General features: G+C 33.5%; 5 protein-coding genes across 7 annotated transcripts; 3 read left to right on the top strand and 2 right to left on the bottom strand.

Moving 5' to 3' along the window:
• The first annotated feature begins 3,005 nt into the window (after positions 1 to 3,005).
• LOC106309111 (ras-related protein RABD2c) lies at positions 3,006 to 4,958 on the top strand. Its single transcript, XM_013746182.1, has 8 exons — positions 3,006 to 3,260; positions 3,634 to 3,706; positions 3,813 to 3,860; positions 3,935 to 3,982; positions 4,075 to 4,146; positions 4,242 to 4,397; positions 4,487 to 4,590; positions 4,668 to 4,958. Exons 1-8 carry the CDS (start codon positions 3,247 to 3,249, stop codon positions 4,759 to 4,761), a joined length of 609 nt encoding a protein of 202 aa, XP_013601636.1. The 5' UTR covers positions 3,006 to 3,246; the 3' UTR covers positions 4,762 to 4,958.
• A 30-nt stretch (positions 4,959 to 4,988) lies between these two features.
• LOC106309095 (uncharacterized protein DDB_G0288133) lies at positions 4,989 to 7,064 on the bottom strand. Of its 3 annotated transcripts, none has more exons than XM_013746170.1 (8): positions 6,721 to 7,064; positions 6,263 to 6,524; positions 6,115 to 6,180; positions 5,888 to 6,017; positions 5,641 to 5,799; positions 5,489 to 5,539; positions 5,271 to 5,388; positions 4,989 to 5,240 (listed from the first exon to the last, which is right to left on the bottom strand). In XM_013746170.1, exons 1-8 carry the CDS (start codon positions 6,866 to 6,868, stop codon positions 5,164 to 5,166), a joined length of 1,011 nt encoding a protein of 336 aa, XP_013601624.1. In that variant the 5' UTR covers positions 6,869 to 7,064; the 3' UTR covers positions 4,989 to 5,163. The 3 variants fall into 3 exon arrangements, with proteins under 3 accessions (XP_013601624.1, XP_013601629.1, XP_013601619.1); XM_013746175.1 differs by having other exon boundaries at positions 4,989 to 5,388; positions 6,263 to 6,341; positions 6,399 to 6,524; XM_013746165.1 differs by having other exon boundaries at positions 4,989 to 5,388.
• A 318-nt stretch (positions 7,065 to 7,382) lies between these two features.
• On the top strand, positions 7,383 to 9,494 carry LOC106343660 (ubiquitin carboxyl-terminal hydrolase isozyme L3). The gene is made up of 9 exons (XM_013782935.1): positions 7,383 to 7,492; positions 7,606 to 7,737; positions 7,833 to 7,877; positions 7,951 to 8,056; positions 8,131 to 8,189; positions 8,271 to 8,345; positions 8,436 to 8,484; positions 8,581 to 8,657; positions 9,177 to 9,494. The coding sequence occupies exons 1-9, from the start codon at positions 7,424 to 7,426 to the stop codon at positions 9,261 to 9,263; spliced, it is 699 nt and encodes a 232-aa protein (XP_013638389.1). The 5' UTR covers positions 7,383 to 7,423; the 3' UTR covers positions 9,264 to 9,494.
• A 3,028-nt stretch (positions 9,495 to 12,522) lies between these two features.
• Positions 12,523 to 13,509, bottom strand: LOC106327064 (ethylene-responsive transcription factor 1A). Its single transcript, XM_013765083.1, has one exon. It carries the CDS (start codon positions 13,390 to 13,392, stop codon positions 12,697 to 12,699), a length of 696 nt encoding a protein of 231 aa, XP_013620537.1. The 5' UTR covers positions 13,393 to 13,509; the 3' UTR covers positions 12,523 to 12,696.
• Positions 13,510 to 22,433: 8,924 nt separating this feature from the next.
• LOC106310477 (ethylene-responsive transcription factor 6) lies at positions 22,434 to 23,542 on the top strand. Its single transcript, XM_013747712.1, has one exon. The coding sequence runs from the start codon at positions 22,569 to 22,571 to the stop codon at positions 23,367 to 23,369; it is 801 nt and encodes a 266-aa protein (XP_013603166.1). The 5' UTR covers positions 22,434 to 22,568; the 3' UTR covers positions 23,370 to 23,542.
• The last annotated feature ends 2,056 nt before the right edge of the window (positions 23,543 to 25,598 follow it).

Genomic DNA, 25,598 nt, shown 5'->3' with positions numbered 1-25,598 from the left:
TTTAGTTCGAGGATCAATGATAACTCATATCAACTTATTTTCTCCAGATTTTTATCAGTGATTAATTGTTGGCTTGATGCGAATTAGTGTTGCTCAAAATGTTTAACACTTATCAATTGATTTTTCTATAGTCGTCAAAGACTTTAAGAAGTGGATTCACCGGTATTATAAAGATGCATAGTGGGTGATCAGTCCACTAACATCTCTTTTATTCATGCCAATAACTTTATTTGGCTGGTGAAAACCGTATTACTATTTTATCTTATGAGCAAGCAACATATATGAAATCATTCGCAAGAATCTTCTAGTTCTTCAATGAATATTCACTAAATCTTTATGTATTTTTTTGCATATTACTGAACCAAAATGGTCTAACTGGTTCATGCCAAATATTTTGTAAACTTCTGGTTTACTATATATTTACTACAATAATCTTTGTGTAGTACAATATATAAAAGGCTATAGATACTTTCTCTAAAATACTTATACTGCCTTAAGCATTTCTTTTGCTTATTGTCTCAACATAAGTGTCTCAAAATTCTAGAGATTACTTTGAGAATGATTCATTAGTCTTAGTTTTTGTGCAAACATAATCTTCTGGATGTTTTACTTATCATAAAATGTGAGATTCTTTAACTCTTCCCCTCGAGATGATTTTACTATAGGTTTATCAATCTCGAATGAATCTCATTTTTGAATCAATAACATACCCTACATGGGTCATGTTTTCTTTCTCAAATCCTTTTTACTTTTGAGACTTATATGAATATGATGCAATAATTTTCTTTCATCTTTGGATGATTGAATCATATCTCTTTTTTATTACCATCTTTATTTCCTCAACCTCAACTGAGAGTATAAGTTCTAAATAGAAACTCTTTTGTCTTTCTTTATTGCCATCTTTATTTTCTCAACTTCAAGTGAGAGTATGAGTTCTAAAAAGAAACTTTTTGGATCTTGACAAGATATAAGTATAAGCTTCTTTAATCTTTTTTCTCAATCATGTGTCTGCTGGACAACATTACTTGTGTGAAAAATAATATTTTTTCAATATATGCATTATTAAAAAAATTCTTCGAGAAATTTTGCTTTAAAACTTAACATCCAACATAGTGAAAACTTTATTTACAGACTTCAGGTCTTGTAATCTTTAGATGCAGAAATATAATGAGCTATAGGTATCACATTGTGATAATAACTTTCATTGGATTTTTTTTTTTTCAAAACTTATGCATATTTTAAAATCAAAGCCTTAAACTTAAAACTCATGTATATAAAATGGTAATGAAATATGATCCTCGTACCAACTTTTATGCAAATTACTTATCTAATCATACTTTACTCAACCTTGTATATAAAGCATGGAAAATAACAAAACAAAAACTTATCTTATAAAGAGAAGTGCGTAGACGATGAGAGTTCAACTCTTCAGGTTTCTTGATATTTGTCATCGTATCTTCTCTTTTAGGGAGAAAAAATAATTCTGCAATACTTAAAATTTGCTCATATAAATATGGCTAATGTGTTATGAAACATCAATATATAATTCAATATATAACATAGACCATATCATTATTAAATATTAATAATTCATCCGAATAATCTATTTAAATTAAAGCATTAAGCAGAAAGAGAACTAAAACCAACGGTTTTCTAAACCCATGCAAACCAAAACTATTACCGCGCATATCATGTGATGTTCCAAGTAATATAGACGTGCATGATGATTGTAAATCAATAAAAGAAAAATAACAGCTATGTCACTTTCACAAACGGTTTCACATATTATTATATTAACATAAAATTTGAACAAGAAACTGAAACCAAAACTAGATCATAAACCAACGATCTGTTAAATAAATTTTGATTCAAACTTACTCGACAAATTAATATAATATATGTAGACATCTTATTCTTTGATGAATACAAACTCAAATATACTAATAAACATAATTAGGAATTTATATACCTCGAGCAAACCGACTTCGTTTTCTAAAAAGAAAATTTACTAATACATTGCATGCATTCAACCGTAAGACTTTTAAAATTTGTATCGACTCATATATGTAAATAATATATTACATGCATTCAACTATAACACTTTATTACTATATTATATGCATTCAATATATTACATGCAAATTTATTACTATATTATATGCATTCAATATATTACTATATCATATGCATTCAATATATTACATGCAAATTGTAGTGGAAATAAATATATAGTAAGAAAACAACTGTTTAAGAGCTTTCATAACACATGTTGACTAGCTAATATGATTCGTATGCTTTTAATAGTTCACATGTTCAATAATGAACTGAATATGCAGCCGTGTGAAAGAACAATATGCACAACCGTATATTAAAAATGTAGGTTAATAATCAATACTGACATGTTAACGAATGAACTATACTAAAGCGTTTTGTAGCTGTAACGGGATGACATGATGACATGTGAAACAAATGATATATAAACAAGCGAATATCAAATATAACAAATTGAGCATTAGCTTATAATCATCGACAAGATCTTTGATCAAATGATTTTCTTTCTTTGAAAAAAGGGTAGATCAATATTTTCGACTAAAGCTCCTAAGCTCAGTGTATGAATCCATTCTTACAAACCATCAATTGATAACAAGCATGATTTGAAGAAAGATTGGATATAGACTAAAATTATAATAGGATAAAAATATATACCTATTAACTCAAGATCGCTAAAGCTTCGTGCTGATAACGTGTTGTAAGTAAAGAAGAGAAGAGAGGAAATTGGTGTGTCGTATTCCATGAGTAATGAATCCTTTATATAGGATTACAATAGTTTGTGGACAAAATCAATTGGAGAATAAGTAAAGCTTTGAGAACAAGTATATTTAAGAATTGCCATAACGACATCACCATAATATTCATAACAAAAACATATTATATTTTGAAATATAACAAATTTTTAAAAATATTCTACATTTTGAGAAGACAGAAAAATGAAACTTTCTCTCCTCCACGCATCTTCTGGGCTGGAGAAGACACGTCGCCAAATCAACACGGAGACTTATTCAAATGAGAGTAACCATCGTGTGGGCCTTTCTTATTTCTTAACCACGTCGTCATCCGTCGACACAAAGCGATCCTTTACGTCTCTCTCTCTCTCTCTCTCTCTCTCTCACCGGCCGTATTCTCTTTTTATCGGCGGAAACTACTCTTCGTTCTCACCGGTAGATCGATCCAGCTACGAGATCAACCATGAATCCTGAATAGTAATTTCTTTTTTTTTTGAATTTTATAACGTCTTCAATGGTCTAGTGTCTACTTGATTTTCTTCCGATCACACCGTTCTAGCTGGAGAATCTTAGCAATCTTCGTTTGATGAAGGCTTTGTTATTCTGTTTGATCGATTTCTCGATCTCGTAGATCGTATTTCGATTAGATCTGTAAAGAAATTAAATGAAAGTTCTAGGATGTGAGGGATTTGGATTATGGAGCTTGAGATTGCGTCTATAGAAATCTTTGAGCTTATTCTCAAACGTCTCCCAAGTCCTTCTATGGCTGGAGAATGATGAACGAGTTGATTTATCTTATCTTTTTTGTACATGGTGTCTTATCCTTATTTCACTCTTTTGATTTTTGCAGTGACTATCTCTTCAAGCTTTTGCTTATTGGTGATTCTGGTGTTGGAAAGTCCTGCTTGCTTCTAAGGTTTGCTGTAAGTCATCTTTAAGCTCTAGCTCAGTTCTTTGCCTCTATGGTATTGAATAATAGACTTCTCAGTTAAGTGCCATTGTTGCTCTGTCAATATTTTGTATGTGCAGGATGATTCCTACCTGGATAGCTACATCAGTACCATTGGTGTTGACTTTGTAAGCCTCTTTCACTTATTAATTGTTTATGCACGAATCATAAAAGTCCTTATTTTTGTAATGATAATTTGCAGAAAATCCGCACAGTCGAACAAGATGGAAAGACCATCAAACTCCAGATTGTAAGTTCTCTTAAGTCGTGTCAGATTCATAACTGCTAAATTTGTATGCGCATATATGATCACTCTGCTTATAATCATCACCAATTATGCAGTGGGATACGGCAGGTCAAGAACGTTTCAGAACGATCACTAGCAGCTACTACAGAGGAGCTCATGGGATCATTGTATGCTTATTATCACACTTAACATTATCTCCTCTGTTATCTGACATCCATCAGTGAGACTCTGAATCATTGGTGTTTATTTCATTTTTTGTCAGGTGACTTACGATGTAACAGACCAAGAAAGCTTTAACAATGTCAAGCAGTGGTTAAATGAAATCGACCGCTACGCCAGTGAGAATGTGAACAAGCTACTGGTTGGGAACAAGTGTGATCTCACATCACAGAAAGTTGTATCCACTGAGACAGCCAAGGTAATATCGTAATATTCTTCAAAATTTGTTACGGTTCTTTGACACTCTGGTCTAAGGGATGTGCTGTAATGTTTGTTCTGCGAACACAGGCTTTCGCAGATGAACTTGGGATCCCATTCTTGGAAACAAGTGCCAAGAATGCTACCAATGTCGAAGAAGCTTTCATGGCCATGACTGCTGCAATCAAGACAAGGTAGAATTCGTTATTGTCATCGACTCATTGTCAGAGCTTATAGTTTGGTAGCCTTAACTCAGATTTTTCTTTTTCAGAATGGCGAGCCAACCTGCTGGTGGATCTAAGCCTTCAACAGTCCAGATCCGCGGACAACCTGTAAACCAGCAATCAGGCTGCTGCTCTTCTTAATGCGCTTTGTGGACACTTAAGTCATATATTCTCTCATATGTTTCCATGTAGGACACATGAACAACGTTGTTTCTTCATCTTTTGTATTTGTTTTTTCGGTCACTTTTATGTCCAAAAGCTCCTAAATTGGTTGTATTAATGTTCGTGGAAACACTTAGCTCGGTTCTTTGGTAAAAGTTTCGTGCTAATTGTTTTTCTTTTATAAAGCCCAAGTTAAATTATAAAACTAAAAGATTAAAAACAACTTTACTAAAAGTTCCCAAAAACTCGGGTTCGTAGAACAAAAAGCCTTGAGCGAGTATGACGATAACAATGAAATCAGAAGAACAAAAACAGAACCGGGTGAGAGATCACAAAAACAAACGAGACCAAACGGACGCGGAAGGACCAAACCGGAGAGCCTTACTTTCCCAGAGTAGGGAAGTGAGCAGCGTCTTCAATCTTTGGTGCAGGTGCAGCAGCCTTTCTGTCGGCTCCACCTCTTGGTCCACGACCACCCTCGGCTCCACCTCTTGGTCCACGACCACCCTCATCAGCTCCCCTTGGTCCACGACCTCTTCCACCACGGTAACCACCTCTGTACCTCTCTCCATTCGCAGGTTTCAGAAACTCATTTATGCTCAACGACTACAAAAAAAAAATCACATAAACATATATAAGAATGCAAAAGAATTTGAATAAAAATGCTTAAATCCTTCGTAGTGAGCAATTAGTAAACAAGCGAGACCTTCTTGGTCTTCTCTTCCTTCTCAACTGGGCGCTTGTCCTTGTCTGTTCCCTGATTACACCACCATTTAAACGTCCAATAAGCACAAACTCTATTATAAATAGAAGTTTACCAACACCAAAATGAAATAAAGAAGAGTTCAGATAACGCACCAGTTTGATGAAGATCTCATCATTGTTGCTCTTTTTGCTTGAGAGCTGTTGCATGGTCTCAAAGGCTTTGGTGTCAACCTTCCTCTCCTCAATCTTGGTTGCCTGCAAAGCTTTCCTCTTCTCTTCCAAAACCTTCTCATACTCTTCAAGAGTCATCTCCTACAAACAGTTAATATACACCATTAGATAACATTATTCTTAACAAGTTCACACAATGAAAAATGAGTTCAAAAGATGGAAAATGTACCTTGTCCTCAGGCTCGGGCTCTTTCTCTGCTTGAGCTTCAACAGCTGTCTCTTTGTTAGCATCAGTTGCTTCACCTTCCGTCTCAACAGCCAGATCCTTCTCAACCACTGGTGTGGATCCTTCAGTCACCCTATTGATTACAAACACAATCACTTTTATTTTCAGGACACTAATCAAAAACAGAAACCACACAACGAAGTAAGCGAGCCAAATTTTTAATAACTTACGGAGGAATGTCATCCGCAATGGTTCCCCAGTTGCCACGGCCAGCTCCATCACGTTTTAACTCATGTCTACTCAAACAATAAGTTTTACAATTATAAAACCAGTAAGAACGAACCTTAACAGTCATAAACAATGAAGAAGCCTCCTTACCCGTGAGCTGTTCCACTGTGACGCTCAAAGTTCCTACGCGGGCGCTCCAAGTCACCAGAATCTCCGTGGCGACCACCGCGTCCACGGTATCCACCACGCCTCCCAGCATCTCCTCCTTCAGAGCGTCTGTAGCCGCCTCCAACGTACCCGTTCTCATTAGCAGGAGCATCAAAGTTCCTGGACTCCCTGTTGAATCCACCACCTCTTCCACGGCCACCACCACGTGCTCCTCCACCATTGCGACCTCCTCTGGCTTCCCTCACTACTCAAGGTCAACGAATAACATAACATCTAATCAGTTAATTAATCTATAGAAATAAAAGATGCAAGTGTCTTAACATTTCCATAAAATATAATAAAGAAACTAATTCATGTCCACTTAATCTACAACCACCAAGCCAAAGTAAGCAGGTTTACCACTAATCTCTATTAATCTAAATCAAAAGAGAAAGACTCACCAGCTTGAGAAGGAGGAGTGGGCTTAGTGGGCAGCTTAGCAGGCTGAGCTGGAGCAGCTTTCTCAACCTTGAGTGGCTTAGCAGCAGCGAGCAGGGTGGGATCCTCTATGTCATCGTCCAAGAGATCGAAAGGGTTCAAAGTCGTCATTTCACAAAACCAACTAGTCCCGAGGTTATTGTTTTTGATGATGAAGAAACAAAAAAAGAAAAAGAAAAATAGGAACCAGAAAATCGAAGATATGGTTCGGACAGAGCCAAACCTAAGTGTTGGAGAAAGAAGAAGAAGAAGAAGAAGGAAGCTGCGGTAGGATAAGTATACCAAAACCCTAGCCAAGGCTGCACAAGACTTGGATATCCATCAACCTAATCTCTTATAAACCCCCTTTTGAGGTTTTATCCTCTGCGCACGACTGTACTTTAGGAGACATCTACACCGTTCATTCTCCCCGAGATTTAAATCCACTCTTATTGGGCCGGGCCGAATTGTACTGAGAAACTGGTTGAGTGAATTAATCCTCTGTGGACTGGAAACCTATATACCGTAAACAAATAAGACGGAAGTAAAACTTATTTTTAGTGAACAAAGGGATCAATTGGGCCAGGCCCGTTAATATCTTCGTTCTTGGATTTATTCGTTTCTTCTTAGAACCGAAGAGTTTTTGATTTGTTGTGCAAAAATCAAAAAGAAGAGACGATCACGAAGATGGCGACGGAGAGCTCTTCAGCTAAGAGATGGCTTCCACTCGAAGCGAACCCAGAGGTTATGAATCAGGTATTCGTCTCACTTTCCCTTCTGCTTATCCGATCATCGGCGTTTCGAAATTGGGAAGATTGATTCTAGGTCAGTTCAGTGATTTTTTTTGTATTGGTGTGTATTGTATACAGTTTCTTTGGGGTCTGGGGCTTTCCCCTGATGCAGCGGAGTGCAATGATGTGTTTGGATTAGACGACGAACTTCTTGATATGGTTCCTAAGCCTGTTCTGGCTGTTCTCTTCCTTTACCCCATCACCAAAAAGGTCTCTTCTTTCGTGATAATCAATTGAAACACGTCTTTGATTCTGAAAATCTCAGCTTGTGTTTTGATTGAAATTCTGATGGTTTTGGTATCTAGAGTGAAGAAGAGAGGATCGAGCAAGACAAGGAAATCAAGGAGAAGGTGAAGTTTCTTTACGAAAAGGGAACCCATTGTTTACTGTAATCTAGTCTTATAATGGCTGTGTGAATGATAGGTGCATAGTGATAAAGTTTACTTCATGAAACAAACTGTGGGTAATGCTTGTGGAACCATTGGTCTTCTCCATGCTATTGGCAACATTACCTCTGAAATCAAGCTTTGTGAGTTTTTTGAACCTCTTTGTGCTTCTTTTTAATTTTTAATGAGTCTCACTTTCTCCTTGCTTATTTTTCAGCTGAGGGATCTTTCTTAGATAAATTCTTCAAATCCACTGCCAATATGACTCCTATGGAGGTTTTCTATCTTTTATCTTTTTCCTCTTGATTTGACTATAAGTTTTTTTTGCCTCATGTTTAATGTTTCTTATCTTGATAGCGTGCAAGGTTTCTTGAGAACGATAGCCAAATAGAAGATGCTCATTCTATAGCTGTTACAGCTGGTGAAACACCGGTAACTTCCCGCCTCATATTAATACTAATGCATTTGAGTATGCGAACATGTTCATCTAAATGTCACATTGTCTTTTGTACTTTTCCTCAGGCTACCGACGACGCAGACACGCATTTCATCTGTTTAGCATGTGTTGATGGTAACAAATTCTCACATCAACCAAAAAAAGATCAGAATACTGAAAGCTTCAAACACACTTCCATATCGGTACTAAATCATATTGTTTATTACGCAGGTGAGCTCTATGAACTTGATGGAAGGAAAGCAGGACCAATTTCACATGGTGCTTCCTCTCCAGCTACCCTCTTGAAGGTACTATAAACCCTTTCAGTCTTTAAAATCTATGATGCACCGGGACAGATACGGGGACAGACGGGGACGGAAGCGGGGACGGGAAACGGGAAAATTTAAAAATTATGGGTACGGATACGGCAAATATATACTAGTAAAAATATAAAATATTTATAAAAAATAAATTTATATAGTGAATCTAACATAATTAGATATAATTTACTATAATGTCTATTTTGCCGACTAAAATTAGAAGCAAGATAACAGTGACAGTTAAAAAACAATTGGACAAGCATTATGTCCCGTGAAAACTAGTCTTACTCATAGCTATGTTCTCTAACCGTCCCCAAGCCGTACCAGTGCTGTCCCCGTGAAGTACCCGTCACCGAAACGTTTCCTGTACCGGTACGGCACCTAAATAGACGTCCCCGTGCTAGATAGTTTAAAACTCTCCTGGGACTATGCCAATGGTTTTGTTGTATTTTTGAAACCTTGTGCATATGTTTGATGGTATATTGGGTGATATTATTAAACTTACAGGATGCGACGAAATTGATGAAGAGGTTTATTGAGAAGAATCCGGACACGCTCAACTTCAATGTGATAGCCATCTCTAAGAGAACCTGAGGTTTTTCTTTAAGAAGCAAAGATCAGTAGTCTTGTTTCTGAGTTTATGACTTAACTATCCACGCAGATTTTATATCTAGGTGGTTTCTGTTTTACTGCATTCTGAATCTTCTTCTTCTTTTTTGTTTCTGAAATCTTACAGAGTTTATGATCATGGTTTTAAGAGTGCATTTCTTGTCTTAGAGAAACATATAAACCGAATCATAATACAGCACGATGTTTGGACTCGTCTTCAATTTAATTGGGCAAGTTGCCAACTTTTGCAACATGAAGCCACTAAACTGGATAAGTTTATTTGAATTGATTCAGATTGCATTATAAGATATTAAGAATAAGCTATTTGCTTCATCTGATTATTAGTCGGTGTCATGCAAAGGTGGAAAACAATAGTATATGTTACAAAATAAAGAAAACAATAGTATAAAAGTTGCAGATACAAGCTATTCTATAATTGAGATAGATTTTGTTCTAATGTATTTATCTAAAATAGAGATTTCCAAATACATAGTAAAATATAGAGGAATGTTATTCCTTCATATATATAACTAGAGGAAAAACTAACGATCTCTATTTTAGAATCAAAAATAGAGAGGAGTTGGAGTGGTTTTGTCTCTAAATGTTATTATAAAAACAAAAATAGAGTTGAATTGGAGATGTTCTAAGTCATTGAATATGTTAACATACGATTTAAAACAACCAATCAAAATATGACAAATCATTTTCACTATTTCTAAAAATATCAATATTTCCAAATTATTTATTTCAAATAAGATAAACTTAGAAAAATAAAAACATTATAGATAAGTTAATATAATGAATACAAATATCTTTTAAAAATTTACATAAAAATAAATAACAAAAGTAATAATTAATTTAAAAATGTAAGACTTTCTAACAACTATAGCTATATAAATTTAAAACACATGATTTTCAAAGTTTAAATTATATGCTATATAAAAATTTTGTTTATAAGTCATTGAAAGTATCCACATCCGATGAAAAATCATCAATCAAAATATCAAATCATTACTTTAATTTTATTATATTAAAATGTTAAGATTTTCAAAAAATGTTTATTTGAAAAATAGAAATCCATATAAAATAAGGTAAGGTAACAAAAGAAAATTTGTTAAAACAAAAGTCCACTTGATATAGATACTAATTTTTGAAAAATTAACATAAAATTGACTAATAATTCTTTTTATAAAAAGAAAATATAGGGAAACTTTTTCAAAAATCAAAGCTACAATTTTTTTATATATCATAGATTGCACTACTCTTTCACGCAAGCTACACCAGTTTCTCTTCATAGCCATGGATGCTAGCTAGGAAAAATAACTTACGGATAACTCGATTTTGACAAAAGAGGTTCATCAAAAGTTCTAACAGAAAAACTAGAAGATATGAGAGAAGCTGGAGGAGAGAAGTCGAGTATATGTATGTTAATATTTACTCTTCAGATGTCTATGTTGTCTTTCAATATGCCTTGATTACTATGGTATATATCCAATTATTGGAAAAAATATTGAATGTTAAAAAAGTCACTGATGCTCAAATCGAAAAGAACAAGGTCATTCAAGATATTATTCAAATTCTAACACTGAAATGGAAAAAAGTACACTCAGATTATCATTCTGAAATGGATGTGTCATGATTATGACAGATCAAGTAAGTATTTTATAAGAATTATGACATATCAAGTAAGTAGCTTACATCATATATACCCATAACACATTATATTCTACTTATATTTCCCGAGACTTTCATCTTGTACAAGATCACAATGGAAGTCACATGACGGATTGTTAACAAATTTGTTTTCTATTTTGTGGCCTTCATTACTCAAACTTTCACCATTCCTAGTTGATGTAAACTAAAATATAATTGTTTCTTAGCTATTTAGATTGTTTGATGCATGTAAATTATCAATATACTCTTGTAAATATTTTTATCATACATTTAACACAATCGATTAAGCTATATGCATAGTATTTTTTACTCAAAATATTTTTACTTTTTAGTCAAAATATTTTTAGAATAAATGTGATATATATATATATGATTTAACCATAACAAATATTTGGTGATTAACTAATATTAAATAGTTTTGTTAGACAATATAAAAATTAAAATAAATATAATGACTTTTAACTAATGTTAAGTAACATTTTACTTATTGAGTAAATAATATAGAAAATCTAGAGTATCATAAAAATGTTATGAGTAAAAAAAAAAGTAAAATATTGTGAGTAAAAAAATATTATGCATATAGCTTAATCGTTTATGTTAATGTATAATAAAAGTATTTACAAGAGTATATTGATAATTTACATGCATCAAACAATCTAAGTAGCTAAGAAATCATTATATTTAAGTTTAAAATGAAAACCAAACTAAACTCTTGCGTGTAACTCGAATTTAACATCTAGTGTAAAAGAAAAGAATTACCTTCATTAAGAAGCAACGTAATGACATGTAAAACTTTGCTTGTTAAGTTAAACACAATAATTTACAAAGCAATGCAACCAAATCTTTTGACAGACAAACTTGTAGAAGAAACAAAACTTGGAAGGCGAAGATATGAGCTTACTTGTACTTATGGTCGGAAGAAATTATATAAAAAAATTGTTGTTTGATTCAAATTGGCAATTATTTACTCTCCACGAGGAAACTAACAAGACACAAATTTATATTAAGACTAAGAGTAGTATAAATTCCCAATATTTACTCACAAATTGGCACTGGCACACTTCCTATATGGTTGTGTTGGGCTTATCTCTTAGTTACAGTCCCAAAACCTCATAGCACAACAAACCAATGCTGAGATCACTCTTGTACAAACCACTTTACCCAATCTCAATATTATTTAAAGTGAATTAAATTAACTAATGTGTACGCTAGAGACATTTTTCTAACAAAAAAAAATTCTGGCGGGTAGCTCTGTATTAGACTATCCTGTTTGGTCATATGTTTATATCAGTTTGTGTGATGATTTAATAGTTAACTAATTCTGTGTGACAGTGTCTTCTTCTCCAATAATTGGGTTTTATACTTTTATTATATAAAATCTATAACAAATTAATAAGTGATTACACTAACAATACGTCATATAGATAGATTATATTTTTTTGCTGACAAAAAAAAAAGATAGATTATATTTTTTAAAATTCAAATAGTTTAAAATAGTGTTATTAGTTAACCAGCGAACTAATTAAAACTGTGGTACGTTTTTTGCTTAAACATTACTCTTTGAACCCAGTGATAATGAAGTATTTAATAAATGAATATTTGTTCTTAACATTTTTATTTCCCATTATATGCATTTTGTCCACCTTTTTCGGGAAAAAACATGATCCAGCAAAGACAATAAAAAATTATGAACCAATAACTGATAACCACGTGTCACCTAAACAATCTCACACTTGACATTCAGTCACACGTCTGTTCCTTGACCGGCGGAAGCCACCGTTCTCCTCCGCTTCGGAGCTCTGTTTTCGGATGAAGAACCTCTCTTGGACTTTATCCGAACCGGGTCGGGTTCTCCCGAGTTAACTCTCAACGGGAAATTCAGCAAAGCGCGGGAGCCTCGCATCCTGAAAGCCGCTTTGTCGTAGGCCAACGCCGCGTCCTCCGCCGTCTCAAACGTCCCCAACCAAACTCTAGCTCCGTTCTTCGCCGGATCCCTTATCTCCGCCGCGAATTTCCCCCATGGTCTCTGTCTCACTCCTCTGTAATGCTTCCCTTTCACCGGCGCTTGAACAGAACTCGTCTTCTTCGCCGGAACAGAATCAACCGCCGAGAAATTCTCGGTTTTAACCGTCGGAAAAGAGCTCCGATCTTCGTCTGAGGATGACGAAGACGGTTCCCAACCGCCGTGAAAAGCGTCGTTGAGGATTCCGTAGACTAACATGTCCTCCGAGTCGTTCTCTTTCAACGGCAAGTCTCCCCAGCTCTCAGAGAAACAAGGATACAGCTTGCTGAAGCTCGAGCTTCTTCCGTACACCGGTCTCACGCTGTGAGCCGTCGTACCAGATTGCGCCACCATTGACTCAGTGAGTCGTAACTCCGATTCCTCTAGTAAGTATTGCCTTATCGATTCAAGAAAAGCGTAGTCGGATTCTACAGCCATAATAAAGAGATGAAATAAATCTGAAGAATCTTTTTTTTTGTTGTTAAAAATGTTTTTTTTTCTTTCTAATCTTTGTTCTATTGATAGTATTGAAATTTGCAGTGGGAATCAATGTAAAGATGGTTCGTTATATTTATAGGGTAGACTGAGACAAAAAGGGTTCATGAACCTGGAAGATCTTGAATATGACAAAGACTAGACTATTCTTGTAAATATTATTTTAGTGTCTAGTGGGGTGAATTAAAAAGTTGAAAAGATGAAAGTAATGGATTTTTCTCATTGCTACGAAGGTTCGTGAATTAAAACACGTGCGGATTATCCACATAAGACACAGGTGAAGTAGCCGTAAGGAATGATGTCATGCAATCTACGGAAGCAAGCAATATTGTGTTTGGTCTCTCTCCTCTCTCACAACTTGTCTTTGCCTTTTGTCGTTCAGTGAAATATTTGTTTTCCAACGTGACCGCCGGTTCACCGAATCACATCACAACTATACCAAACTAGTTTCTCTTAACCAAACCGGGTTTTCAAAATCCATAATCATTTCTAGTTCTCGCTACTGGATAAAGCAAAAATACCAGAAGAATATATATATAAATTATTATGAACAGATATGAATTGACAGGTATTGTTAGTTGTTACACACAAATCACTGTAAAATAAGATATTTTACACAAATGAGAAGAATACGATGCGTTCCAAATGCCAACACAATCAGGTATCGAGACTATTGATTTTTGCAAATCTCGTCATAAAGACGATCATGTATAAATGTACAAAGGACAAGTGCAATAAAAACATTAACACTCTTTTTTTTCTTCAAAATACGGTATAATAGAATATTGAATAAAAGTAGGGAAATTAGGTCTCATGTACCTAGAAAAAACCATAATTAAGTAAATGACCCAAACACTATTGATAATTTTATAATCTGAAAGCACTCCTGCCCAAAATATCATCTTTCTTCTCTCTTGCTTCAAAGTCTCTTGTCCAAAAAACAATCTTCCTTCTCTATCTCTCGTATCTCCTTATCTAAACACATTTTTTTCTATTTCTTCTAATTGATTCTTCTTGTCCTTTTTTAAATTTTATTCTTGAGAATTTATTTTCATTTAAGTATTATTTCATTCAATACTATGTCTAGATCTAGTGAGTACTATCTATATATCAACGAATTCTTCTACCATCTTCTCCGTCAGTTTGTTCAATGTCAACCTCAATATATGAGAGAAATCTTCGATGCACGTGCTGATAAAAGTGCATGGCCGTGTGAATCAGCCGTATAGTTAAGAAAGAGTGATTTTTTTTCAAGATTGACGGTAACGACTCGTGTTAGTATTTGTAGTTGCTATGTAACTAAGTTTCTGAAAAATGTATGATTCAATGCTATAAATTAAGTCTTGTAAGCAGATATAAGTTTCGTTAGTTGTTATCAGTGAAAATGTGCCGCTAGTTGACATAGGTAGCAATAGCTGATACGTGGTTCTCTAGATGCTACCAAATAGGTTACAAGACCAAATAACTCATTATGTATTTAGATTATATAATCTTAACAGTTAATCATTATTATATCATATAAACTAATAAATCACGTCTAATTTAATGTTTTACATAAAATATCATATTTGATTGAGGTTACTTTATAAGTGTATTTTCTAATAAATTAATTATCTATTAAAATTTCATAACATTTTACGTTAAAACTTAAGCTTTACACTCCTCTTGTTAGAAAAAAATAGATGTGTTAGGTGTTATACGGTTTCTTAGATGCTACAAAATAAGTTATCAGGTTAATTAAATCATTATCTATTTAATTTTTAATTTTTTTAACGGTTAACAATTATTTTATCATATATATAAACCGAAAATTTACATCTAATACTATATTTTCTATGGTAAATAACATATTAGATTGTTTTCGTTTCATGATAAAGTATATTTTCTACTAAACTAGTTATCCATTAATAATTCACGTAACAGTTAACATTAAAATTTAGCGTAGTACTGTAACCAATCACAATTCCTAATTTATCAATTTGAGATCCATAAATTAGGAAAAAAAAACTTTTTCATTTTGTTTGAGATTGTTAGATGGTAGAGCGTTGTGGCAGATTTAGCTTTTGGAGTTTATGATTCATTGACATATGGCTGGCGTATTCAACAACGAAGTGATGTGAAGGTAATGAAGACGAGTTGAAAAAGAGGAGTTTAATGTAAGATTTGTGCAGGAAATGGAGTTGGAAAAAAATGGAAAATTTGATGAGAAAATTGACTATGTATTTGAGAAACAAAAAGATTTTACTAAGATTGAGAAGAGATCAATATCTTGTGAGAAAAAGCTGTTAAATTTTTTGAAAAGAAATGATCGACAGTGATAGAGAAATCAGGAAAGAAAAAGGAAAGAAAGAGAAAGAAAATGGATGTTCTGGGCAGAGTTAGATGCAAGGGCAGAGACAAGAGCAGAGACAAAACCGTCAGTTTATGTACATTTGCTACAGATTTTGCTGTTTATATGCTATTCAGAGTAGTTTTTTAATATTAGTCATCATGATGTATATACAGCAAATTATCTCATAAAAGTATTTTGACTCTACTTTAACAAAAAAAATAGATTATTCTATTTATGGAATAAACTCATCTTTTACAACATTATGGAATGAAAAATAGAATAGAGTTGGAATATTTTTTTCTATACTTCATTTATTTTATTTAAGAATAAAAAATAAATTTGAATTGGAAATGCTTTGATACATTAAAAGAAACAAAAAGAAGGTGTGTGGGGAAAGGGGGGGGGGGGCAATAATTAAGCACACACCTTTTGTTCAAATTAATTGTTACTTAATTGTTGCTGTAAAAATATTTTTTGCTTGAAGTATTGTTTTATGATTCCAATAGTTTTCTTGTTAATTTAGTTTCTAATCAAACTAATAAAGATAATAAATACTAATATAGAATTTCAAATAAAGATAAAATTAATATCTATTTTTTAAAAGCGTGTGTAAAACATTAAATGACATTTCAGTTCATTTTCTGCTGTTTTTTTGCCTTCGGAAGCTTGTAGAATTCAACATATGTTTAATTTCTTGGCTGAAAATAGATTATAAATTCATCCTCTCACAGAAGAAAATAATACATTTAGCTTGTATAATCTCTTGGCCGAAAATAGATTATCAATTTGTCTAAAACATTTAGCTTAAAAAAATACATTTAGCTTAAAGTGAATCCTTTTGTCAACTTTCTAAGAAAGATGGTTATTCTTTCAAATTCACAAACTTATCTAATTATAAAGAGGATACCAGATATCTTTCATTTACTTAATTACACTCCCCTATATATATTGGTTTGAAATCACATAAAGCTTTATTCCGTTGATGGAAAATCTAGCTAGAGATCTTATTACAAATTCTTTGGCTAGCTAAATTGGTATTAATTCAGATGAAACATTGTTATCATGATGGAGCCATCACTTTTAAAAAAGAAAGATAAGTAATAGGCTAAGGCTTCATGATGGAGCAATCACTTTTAAAAAGGTAAGATAAGTAATAGGCCTCCTCGAATTTATAATGAAAAAATTAACCTTTCACAATGCACTTGTCCATAAACTTGTTAAAGAGTTCATTATTAGCATGCTCATTCCTTAATAATTCATTCACATCTTAGTTGAAATACTAATAACTTTGATAGCCATTATGATGTCTAAAATTCGTCGAAAATACAAATTTTCGAATTTACTTGAACAATGTTCGCCGTTAAATATTTGGCAGGCTCTATAGCTTAGCTAGGCTTTTACTTCATAATCTTATCGCCCTCAGCAATATACTACTTGATCTAGATTCAATATGTTATTTTTTACAATATTACCTAAAAAATAAAGATGATTTTTTTCCTTAAGTAGAAAAATATTACTATATGTTACTGAATACTGATGTCCTACCTACTATATTTTTCTTCACATGTCAAATCTCTTGTGAGTTTTGCATTCTCTCAATCCTAAAACTTCTTATTTAATTGTGATATCTTGTTTTGTCCAAAAAAAAATTGTGATATCTTGCAGCTTACCATAATAAGTTTTAATTATCTATGAATATCCATATGAAGCCCATATTCATTTAGAATTTTGGGTCCCTTTTGGAATATTAGAGATTTAGAGGTGATAAGTTGACGAAAATACTATGGAAGGCTATGACACGTCAGCTTTAAAATTGACCAAAATGGGTCGTGTATGACTTTGAGTTTTGACCGATAACATTGAAACAGACTTTGTAAAATTAGCCAAGAAACATATGTAAACAATCTGCACATGCGTCCCTAATGAGTTCGCCAACAAAGATCTACCTACGATACTAAGAAATTGGACAACAAACCAACAATATTCCAACAAACATTAATGCATCTAATTCTTATCACAAACCCTTATCGTAATAATCAAGACAAGTAACCCTTTTAGCAAAAAAAAAGACAAGTAAAAGTTACCAAAAAAAAAAAGGACAAGTAACCCCAATAACATAATATAGTTCTTCCAAAGTATGAAAAACCAAATCCAGAAAGGCTATTCTTAAGCGGTGGTTATTTCAAATTATAATAGTAACTAGATCTCGGATTTTTGTTTTCATTTATTTTTATATAAATATTTTGTTTTCAATTCTAAATTAGTATATATTATAATATATATGTGTATATCAATTTTTAAAACATAATAAGTTTACGATATGTTTTTTCATTGAATAGATTGTTTCAAACTTTCACATGTATTTGTATCTTCTTCTATATATTAATTTTTCGATTTTATTTCATTATTAAAATCGTAACTAATATATAAAGATTAGTAAAATATTGTTTTATTGTCATATTCAAAGATATTGTAACATTTCACAAATTTAGAAAGTTTTTAAAAAAATAAACTTTTCGCTTCATAAATTTATATTATCGAGTAAATAATTAAACATTTAGTTTTTGTTTAATTTTTAAAATAAACTATGTAGTTTAAATTTTTTTTTCATTTGTTTAAGTTAGCAAAGATTAATCATTGTTAGATAATATGATTTTTGCTATTTAAAAAAAAAATTTATAATTTTAAAAGTTAACATCGACAAATATTTCAATATTTAATACATGGAGGTATAGTATTACAACATTAAATTATATCTATTTAATTTATACCATCTATAAATCTAATGGATCATCTATTGTTTAAATCCAATTATTAATAGCCTAATAAAAATTTCTGGTAGATCCAAAATTTAAATGATAAGATTAAAGATTAAATATAACATGATTTTCTATGAATAAGCTTATTAGATCCACTTTTTAAAAATTCACACATGAATCAAGGTTGTGACTTTTGTTTTAATATATAAGATGAGAACATATAGCCGCAAACTAACGAAATATGATTAAAAATAGTGTAATGGTTTTGGTTAATTTTGACAATTTCTTTGTTTGTTCAATTTGAAATTGTACTACAAATAAAAAGACCGAATGTCATAACCGCACGTGTTCAATCATAAGTTTGAAAGAGACAAGATACATGCACATACCCGTTTTTAAACAATGTTCGAATAATTTGATCAAAAAAAAAAAACAATGTTCGAATAAAAAATTATCAGACGTTACTTTTTTTTTGGTAAAATAAGACGTTACTTTTTACCCCATAAAAATCGAATAGTTTGAATTTTGAAAGATATTTGATTAAGAGAGTTTGGATTTGAAGATTTCGGTTGAATGGACCTTGAGAATAATAATAATTCAAATATGAAAAATATATATGAATCATCAAACTTTTTTCTCTGCTGAAATAATATTGAGAATTTACAAATAATGATATATGGTGTTTTTAACACCTTGTATATATGTTTTACAATTCGTTTTCAAGTATCTATCGAGTTTTTCTAGTCTTTTTTGAGTCATTTTAGGTTTCGAGTAGGTTGCGAAGCACTTATAAAAGCGCATGCAGAAAAAGATACAAATTGGAAATTTTTATACAGAGCATTCTAATGGGTGATCCGAGAACAGCTGCTACGCCGCTCGAGATTTTTAAAGAAACAATCAAAATATTTCGAAATTTCCCTATTTACCTATTTTTTCTTCTAAGCTGCCAGCAATCTCATATATATTCTTTTCATTTATCTCTTTTATTTTCTAAGCTATTTTTGAGTAAAAATCAGATTAAAAAAAAATTGGCGATTTGCACACTTGCTATCTTGTAAGGGAGAAGAACATCTCTCTCGATATTAGATCATCTCCAATGGTTTACTCTATTTTTTACTATAAAACAGAGTAACTCTATAATAGAGTTTGAGTTTGCTCCAATAATACTCTATTTTAGAGTAGAAAATATAGTGATAAAAAAATAACTTACTCTATATTTAGAGTAAACCATTTTTACTTTAAACTCTATTTTAGAGTGAAAAATATAGTGGAGTTGGAGATGCCCTTAGAGAAGAACAATGAACCCTATTTCCTTTTTATCTACTGCAAATTGTATTATATTTTCTTATTTGATCTTTGAGTTTTCTTATTCCATGGCTAAGTAGTCGGCTTAGTTAGCCTAAGGTGTTAGGGTGTTAGATCGTAAGCTAAACATAATAAGTAATTAATTGATTGTCTTTACTCATAACTGAACTTAAAGCTTTCATTGAACTGATCACTTTATGTTAGATCGTAAGTTAATCTATTCATTAAATGTGTAATAGGTTGCTTCACATGTTATGAATAAGCATTGAATTCCTAATCAATGAAAGTAGATATCAGGGTGTTTTGTGAACCGATCGGGTTTAATCGCTAATATTCATCAGCATTCTCAAACCAAGCGATAGCTTAGGCTTTGAGGCTGATCGATGAAAGGAAAAACACCACGAAAGTGGGTTGATCTAGTATAGCATTTAGACTAGTACTATAATCAAACTTGAATAATTATTTGGCTCATATTTGTTTAACACCTGATTAGATCATTCTAAGTTAGCTTTTCATCAACCTGAAAACATAAACCAATATGTTATTTGCTTGTCACGTTTTTTGGCTATTTTAATTTCATTGATTGTTTTACTTTGATATTAATCCCATAAAAATAAAGTCTAAAAATTTGATATACTAAAATTGGATATTTGTTACTGTCAAGTTAACAGTGGTTGTTATAATATTTTTGATTCAACCAATTTTAGTGTATCAATTTTTTAGATTTTATTTCTACGAGATCAATATCAAACTAAATTAATCAATCAAATTACAGTAACAAGAAAAAAGTTGGTTATTAAAGTTTCTGTCTTTCACTAGATCTGAAGCGAACATAATATATAATATGACAGAAAGAAACAACCATGATAACCAAGATTTTTGGTTTAGTGGTAAAAAAAATTCAGCTGGAATTTCAGCTATGGATTTGATTCACTTTGGCCACTTATCCATTCCATATTGATGGATTAGTTGTGTATCCGGATGCAAAGTCTCGTGTGATTAGTTTTTGAATTTAGAAAGCCATTGGAATCCCCAACGGCCATCATTATTGTTGGTTGATGATATTGTTTAGTCTGAAATGTAGAAAAAAAAATAGTTGCAAGGGATTTTATATTATCCCGATATATTACTGGATTGATGAATTATTTGCTTTCACTTAAGTATTGGTTTCCTTCCTTTTTATTTGTTTCTGGACGACGAGATAAGAGTTAGACCTGGAGAAATTTATATGGAACTGGAAAATTAAACTAAGCTAAACCAAAAACAAAATTTGGTTTGGATTTAAATCATATCAATTATCCGAGCGGTTTTTTTATCTTTAGAACCAAAAAATCAAAACCGAATAGAAAACTAAATGGATATCAGAATTTCAATGATATAGTTTATATAAATATAATTATTAATTATATTTAGTTTTAAATAGTTAAATAAAATATAAATATTATTTATAAACTGAAATACCAGAATACATTTTATCTTAAATATTTAAATTATCATAGTTATCCAAATTTTATCCAAAATTCAGAAAAATGATACTTAATTACAAAAAACAAAATGACTCTATAACTTTAATTAACCAAAATATTAGAACCGACCCAAAACCAAACAAGATCCAAAATTATTTTGGATATCAGTCGGTTCTCAATTTTGTTAGTCAAGCCGAACCAAAACCCAAACTAAATGAACCAAAATCGAACTGAAAATTTGAAATACCCAAACGAATCTTAAAAATCTAACTCAGAGAACCAAAGAATCAAAAGAACCAATATGGAATCGAACTGGGAAATTGCCCATGACTAGTGAGAGTCTTATCGTTTCTTTGTCCACCAGATGTTTCGAGAAATAGGTGTCTGAATGGCAACACTCGAGACAACATGCAAGATAACTTCGGAATAACTACGAAGCAATCGTAATATCGTAATAGTAAAAAATGTATAAATACATAGGTATATATGTAGAGATTTTTGTTACTATTTGCGGTGCGATATGATTTGTAACCGCAAATATGATTTGTAACATGAAAGCTATATAAACAACGTCTGACATGGAGAATGTAGTCTAATTAGTAGATTCCATTTATCCTTAATACAAGTATAATTTCTAGGTAAAAGTTTCAACCAGTTTTTCTTTCTTCCACTAATTGTTATTCCAACCACAAAAAACGTGTTTAATCGTCGTTCAACCTTAAGAACTTGTTTATAATCGTCGTTGAAACCAAGATTATCCAAATATTTGTCAGCACGGTCGATCGCAACTGGTAAGTAAATTAGTCAGACATCAGCATGAACAATTCTTTTAATATTAGGAGTACGAATCTTTTGATTAACATTTATTATGCAGGAATCAATCAATTTTTGCCAGCTCTATGAAAAAGAAAAGAAACAATATAATACATCTAAAGTTAGATCGCGCAGCCTAAAGGTTTTGATTTCACCTCAGCTGCCATCGATGAACCCACACGATCGTACCGTTGACTGGTGGTTTATAAATATAATCTAACGGTCTACAATCGTTAAAATACACACGGGTGTATATACAACATTCCGCAGCTGATTATTTTTATACCAATTTAAAACATGAAAGGATGTTGCCCTGGAAAGTGGCTCTCATTGACCTAAGACTCTTTCTTTCTATATATATACATTTCCACACTCTTCTATACTGTCAAATCGAATCCTTCCTTCCTTCAAATTAACCATCTTCCTCCGATCCTCTGTTCTCTAATGGCCACGCCAAGCGAAACATCAGCTCTTTTCTTCATCAAGAAACATCTCCTCGACGAATTTTCTCCCTTACCCAATGTCACCACCACCAAGCCATGGGAAACCAGCTCCGATTTTTCATTCTTCGGTTCATTTGACCAAACCGGTTTCGATTTTCCTGAATTCGAGACTAAACCAGAAATAACCGATACTCCACTTGCACCAAACGATTCCTTCACGTTCCAATCGAATCTCCCGGTCGTCTCGCAATCGAATCGAAAACCGCCGCTGAAGATCGCGCCGCCGAACCGAACCGAGAGGATCCAATTCGCAGCCCGAAACCCTCAGCGAGAACAGGTTCCCGTACCACAGGTGGCGGCAGAAGAGAAGAGGCACTACAGAGGGGTGAGGATGAGGCCGTGGGGGAAATTCGCGGCGGAGATCCGAGATCCGACCCGCCGCGGGACCAGGGTTTGGCTCGGGACGTTCGACACGGCGGTCGAAGCGGCTAGGGCTTACGACCAAGCGGCGTTTAGGCTCCGAGGAGCAAAGGCCATCGTGAATTTCCCGCTCGAGGTTGGGACGTGGGAACCACGCGCTGAGAATGGTCAGAAAAACAAGCGGAAGCGAGACGGAGGGGAGGAAGAAACGAGGGTTGTTGCGAAAGTTGTAAAGACGGAGGAGAGTCACGGCGTCGAGCAAGTGACGTCGAGTTTGACGGGGATAGATGACTGGGACTTGACGGAGTTTCTAAGCATGCCGCTTTTCTCGCCGTTGTCACCACATCCACCGTTTGGTTATCCACAATTGACTGTTGTCTAAATGTCTGTTGGGTTCAGCTTGCTGTATGCTGACGTGGAATTACGGCGTACACGTGTTTTTATGATCTCTTGATTCTTTTTGTTGCACACACATTCGAGGAAATTTATTTATTTATTTGTTCTTTATATAATATACGACTTTCAAGTTTCAACGTTCAGTCAATAAAATCATATCGAAATAACACGAGGTTCCGTTTCCATTGACTTTAGACTATTAATTCCCAACGTGACTGAATTCATTTTGAAAGATGTAAAATATGTGATCTCAAGTTACGAGCCTTGAGATACAACATCATGCATGATGTTCTTTGTCTACTTCTTCTCTCATCTTTGAGTCTGCCATACTCTGCAAAAATATAAAACAAAATGACAATGTTATATGGTCAGCGTTAAGGTACAAAAGCAAACAAACCTTTCACCTTTGATTTAGAGGCGTTAAAGAGTTTGGTTCAAAGGAATGGAGGAGCTTATTACAAGCACATGAGTGTTTTTTTCCCCGATTTTTCACAGTGTTGTACGTACCTGTGGGTATTTCTGCATGCAGTTGCAGGGATTAGAGAAGAAGAAGGAGAAGGGACGGGTAGGTAAACCGTGTGAATGCATGGAGTTAGAGGTAGTTTGGAAAATAAGATGTGTAAGATGTGACCAAGATCCAAAGCACGAATGTAACCAAATATGAATCATCACATGTGAATGTTATATAGATCTCTCTATATTTATTGACTATTGTGATGCATCTTATGGAAAATCTTAGTTTATGTGATTTGAGTTTTCTAGTTAGGTTGGTATAATCAAGAAAGAGGGATTAAAACTTTTTTTTTCATCTATTGATTATTAACATTAACGCAAATGGAAGTTTCAAAACTACAGACACTAGATATTAGCCATAAAGGAGCTAAAACAAAAGGTTAGCCTAAAGCGATACAATACCCTGCATAACGCCATAACTCCGATCACTTCTCCTAGTCAAAAATCAGAGTACCACAACCTAACAGTACGCATACCATCAACAACTCTGTCAGGGTAACCTTGTAGAGGGGGAGCTTCTCTCACTGTCAAAGATATGTCGTCTGAGCCACACATGACCACCTGTTGCCACATAAGATCGAGTTCTCAGCTCTTTGGTTACACTTATAGCAATGAGATCAGCCCCTCTATTGGTTACTCTTACTTCTTTTTGGATTCTCCACCACACAACTTCTTGCAAAGCTTCCAAAATCCACCGTCACCGCACCCATTGTTAGAGTTTAGATATTAATTTGTCCCAATTATTAGAGTTGAGCCTAACTAACACTTTAAAAGACCAAAGGTAGAACTCTGATATGATCATAGAAGCAAAGGAAATGTCATGTGAGAAGCTGATGACCTGTCACCTGCACGATAAGAAGAAGAGAAGGCAGTTACATTGAAGAGGAAGAGTATAAATAAGAAAGATGATTGTTCTTGAGAATGAGTTAGTTGGTTGGTGCCACATGTGGCTTGGGCTTGCTTCTCTTTGAGAGCAAGATAGCTTTCTCTGTAATTTCATTGTAATCCCCTGTTCTTGATAGAAATTTATCTGAGTTCTATCAAACTCATTCTCAAAAGCCAGCTTATGAGATGAGGATGCCTTTACACTTATACACTTTGTTAATTTCTTCTCTTTCCAATGCGGGACATTTTAACTCTTAACTCTCTTTAGTATTTTTGTCTTCTAGCTCTAAGTGGCATTTGTTATTTATTTTCTTCTTTATTTGGTATCTTATCAGCCATCTTCTTGGCCTTGTGATCACCTCGACAACACAAGAGTCGTTTATTGAAAAGATTACTTTTTGCATCCTGTGATGGCTCATACTTGCAACCGCCCACTGCATCACAACAAACGCTGCCTCCTGTTGGGATGAGCACGTAGAGAAGGCCCTTCTACCGTGAAGCATAACCACTCCCTGCGAATTCCTCAGTACCCACGCTCCTCCTCCTAGCTGTAATGAGGGCGACCAGGAGAAACCAATGTTGCATTTCATCCATGTTGACGGGGGAGGTTGCCATTTTTTGCCTGCCTTTCCTTCTACATCACTGTCCTGTCTCGCTTGTTCTGATGAAACTTCTTGTGCCAAGAACCACATGTACGATTCTCTCTTGCTTTAGACATGATGTCTATTTATAAGTAACAATTTTTGGACTACTACATATGTATGGACTACTAAATGTTGGACTACTAACTTTTGGACTACTACATATGTATGTGTGA

This window comes from Brassica oleracea, chromosome C1 (assembly GCF_000695525.1).
Source record: "Brassica oleracea var. oleracea cultivar TO1000 chromosome C1, BOL, whole genome shotgun sequence".
Classification (NCBI taxonomy): Eukaryota; Viridiplantae; Streptophyta; class Magnoliopsida; order Brassicales; family Brassicaceae; genus Brassica; species Brassica oleracea.
Note: the sequence above shows the minus strand (reverse complement) of the source record. Positions and strands in the feature narration are given on the sequence as shown.

What these genes read in the sequence shown, in the direction of transcription:
- LOC106327064 (XM_013765083.1), bottom strand. Translation starts at nt 13,392, where the DNA reads ATGGCTGTAGAATCCGACTACGCTTTTCTTGAATCGATAAGGCAATAC.
- LOC106309095 (XM_013746165.1), bottom strand. Translation starts at nt 6,868, where the DNA reads ATGACGACTTTGAACCCTTTCGATCTCTTGGACGATGACATAGAGGAT. An exon ending in CACTCCTCCTTCTCAAGCTG is followed by an intron (nt 6,525 to 6,720) that starts GTGAGTCTTTCT and finishes GACCTTGAGTAG; the next exon opens with TGAGGGAAGCCAGAGGAGGT. An exon ending in ATGAGATCTTCATCAAACTG is followed by an intron (nt 5,540 to 5,640) that starts GTGCGTTATCTG and finishes TGGTGTAATCAG; the next exon opens with GGAACAGACAAGGACAAGCG.
- LOC106309111 (XM_013746182.1), top strand. An exon ending in TATCCACTGAGACAGCCAAG is followed by an intron (nt 4,398 to 4,486) that starts GTAATATCGTAA and finishes CTGCGAACACAG; the next exon opens with GCTTTCGCAGATGAACTTGG. An exon ending in ACTGCTGCAATCAAGACAAG is followed by an intron (nt 4,591 to 4,667) that starts GTAGAATTCGTT and finishes TTTCTTTTTCAG; the next exon opens with AATGGCGAGCCAACCTGCTG.
- LOC106310477 (XM_013747712.1), top strand. Translation starts at nt 22,569, where the DNA reads ATGGCCACGCCAAGCGAAACATCAGCTCTTTTCTTCATCAAGAAACAT.
- LOC106343660 (XM_013782935.1), top strand. Translation starts at nt 7,424, where the DNA reads ATGGCGACGGAGAGCTCTTCAGCTAAGAGATGGCTTCCACTCGAAGCG. An exon ending in CCAATATGACTCCTATGGAG is followed by an intron (nt 8,190 to 8,270) that starts GTTTTCTATCTT and finishes TTATCTTGATAG; the next exon opens with CGTGCAAGGTTTCTTGAGAA. An exon ending in TTACAGCTGGTGAAACACCG is followed by an intron (nt 8,346 to 8,435) that starts GTAACTTCCCGC and finishes ACTTTTCCTCAG; the next exon opens with GCTACCGACGACGCAGACAC.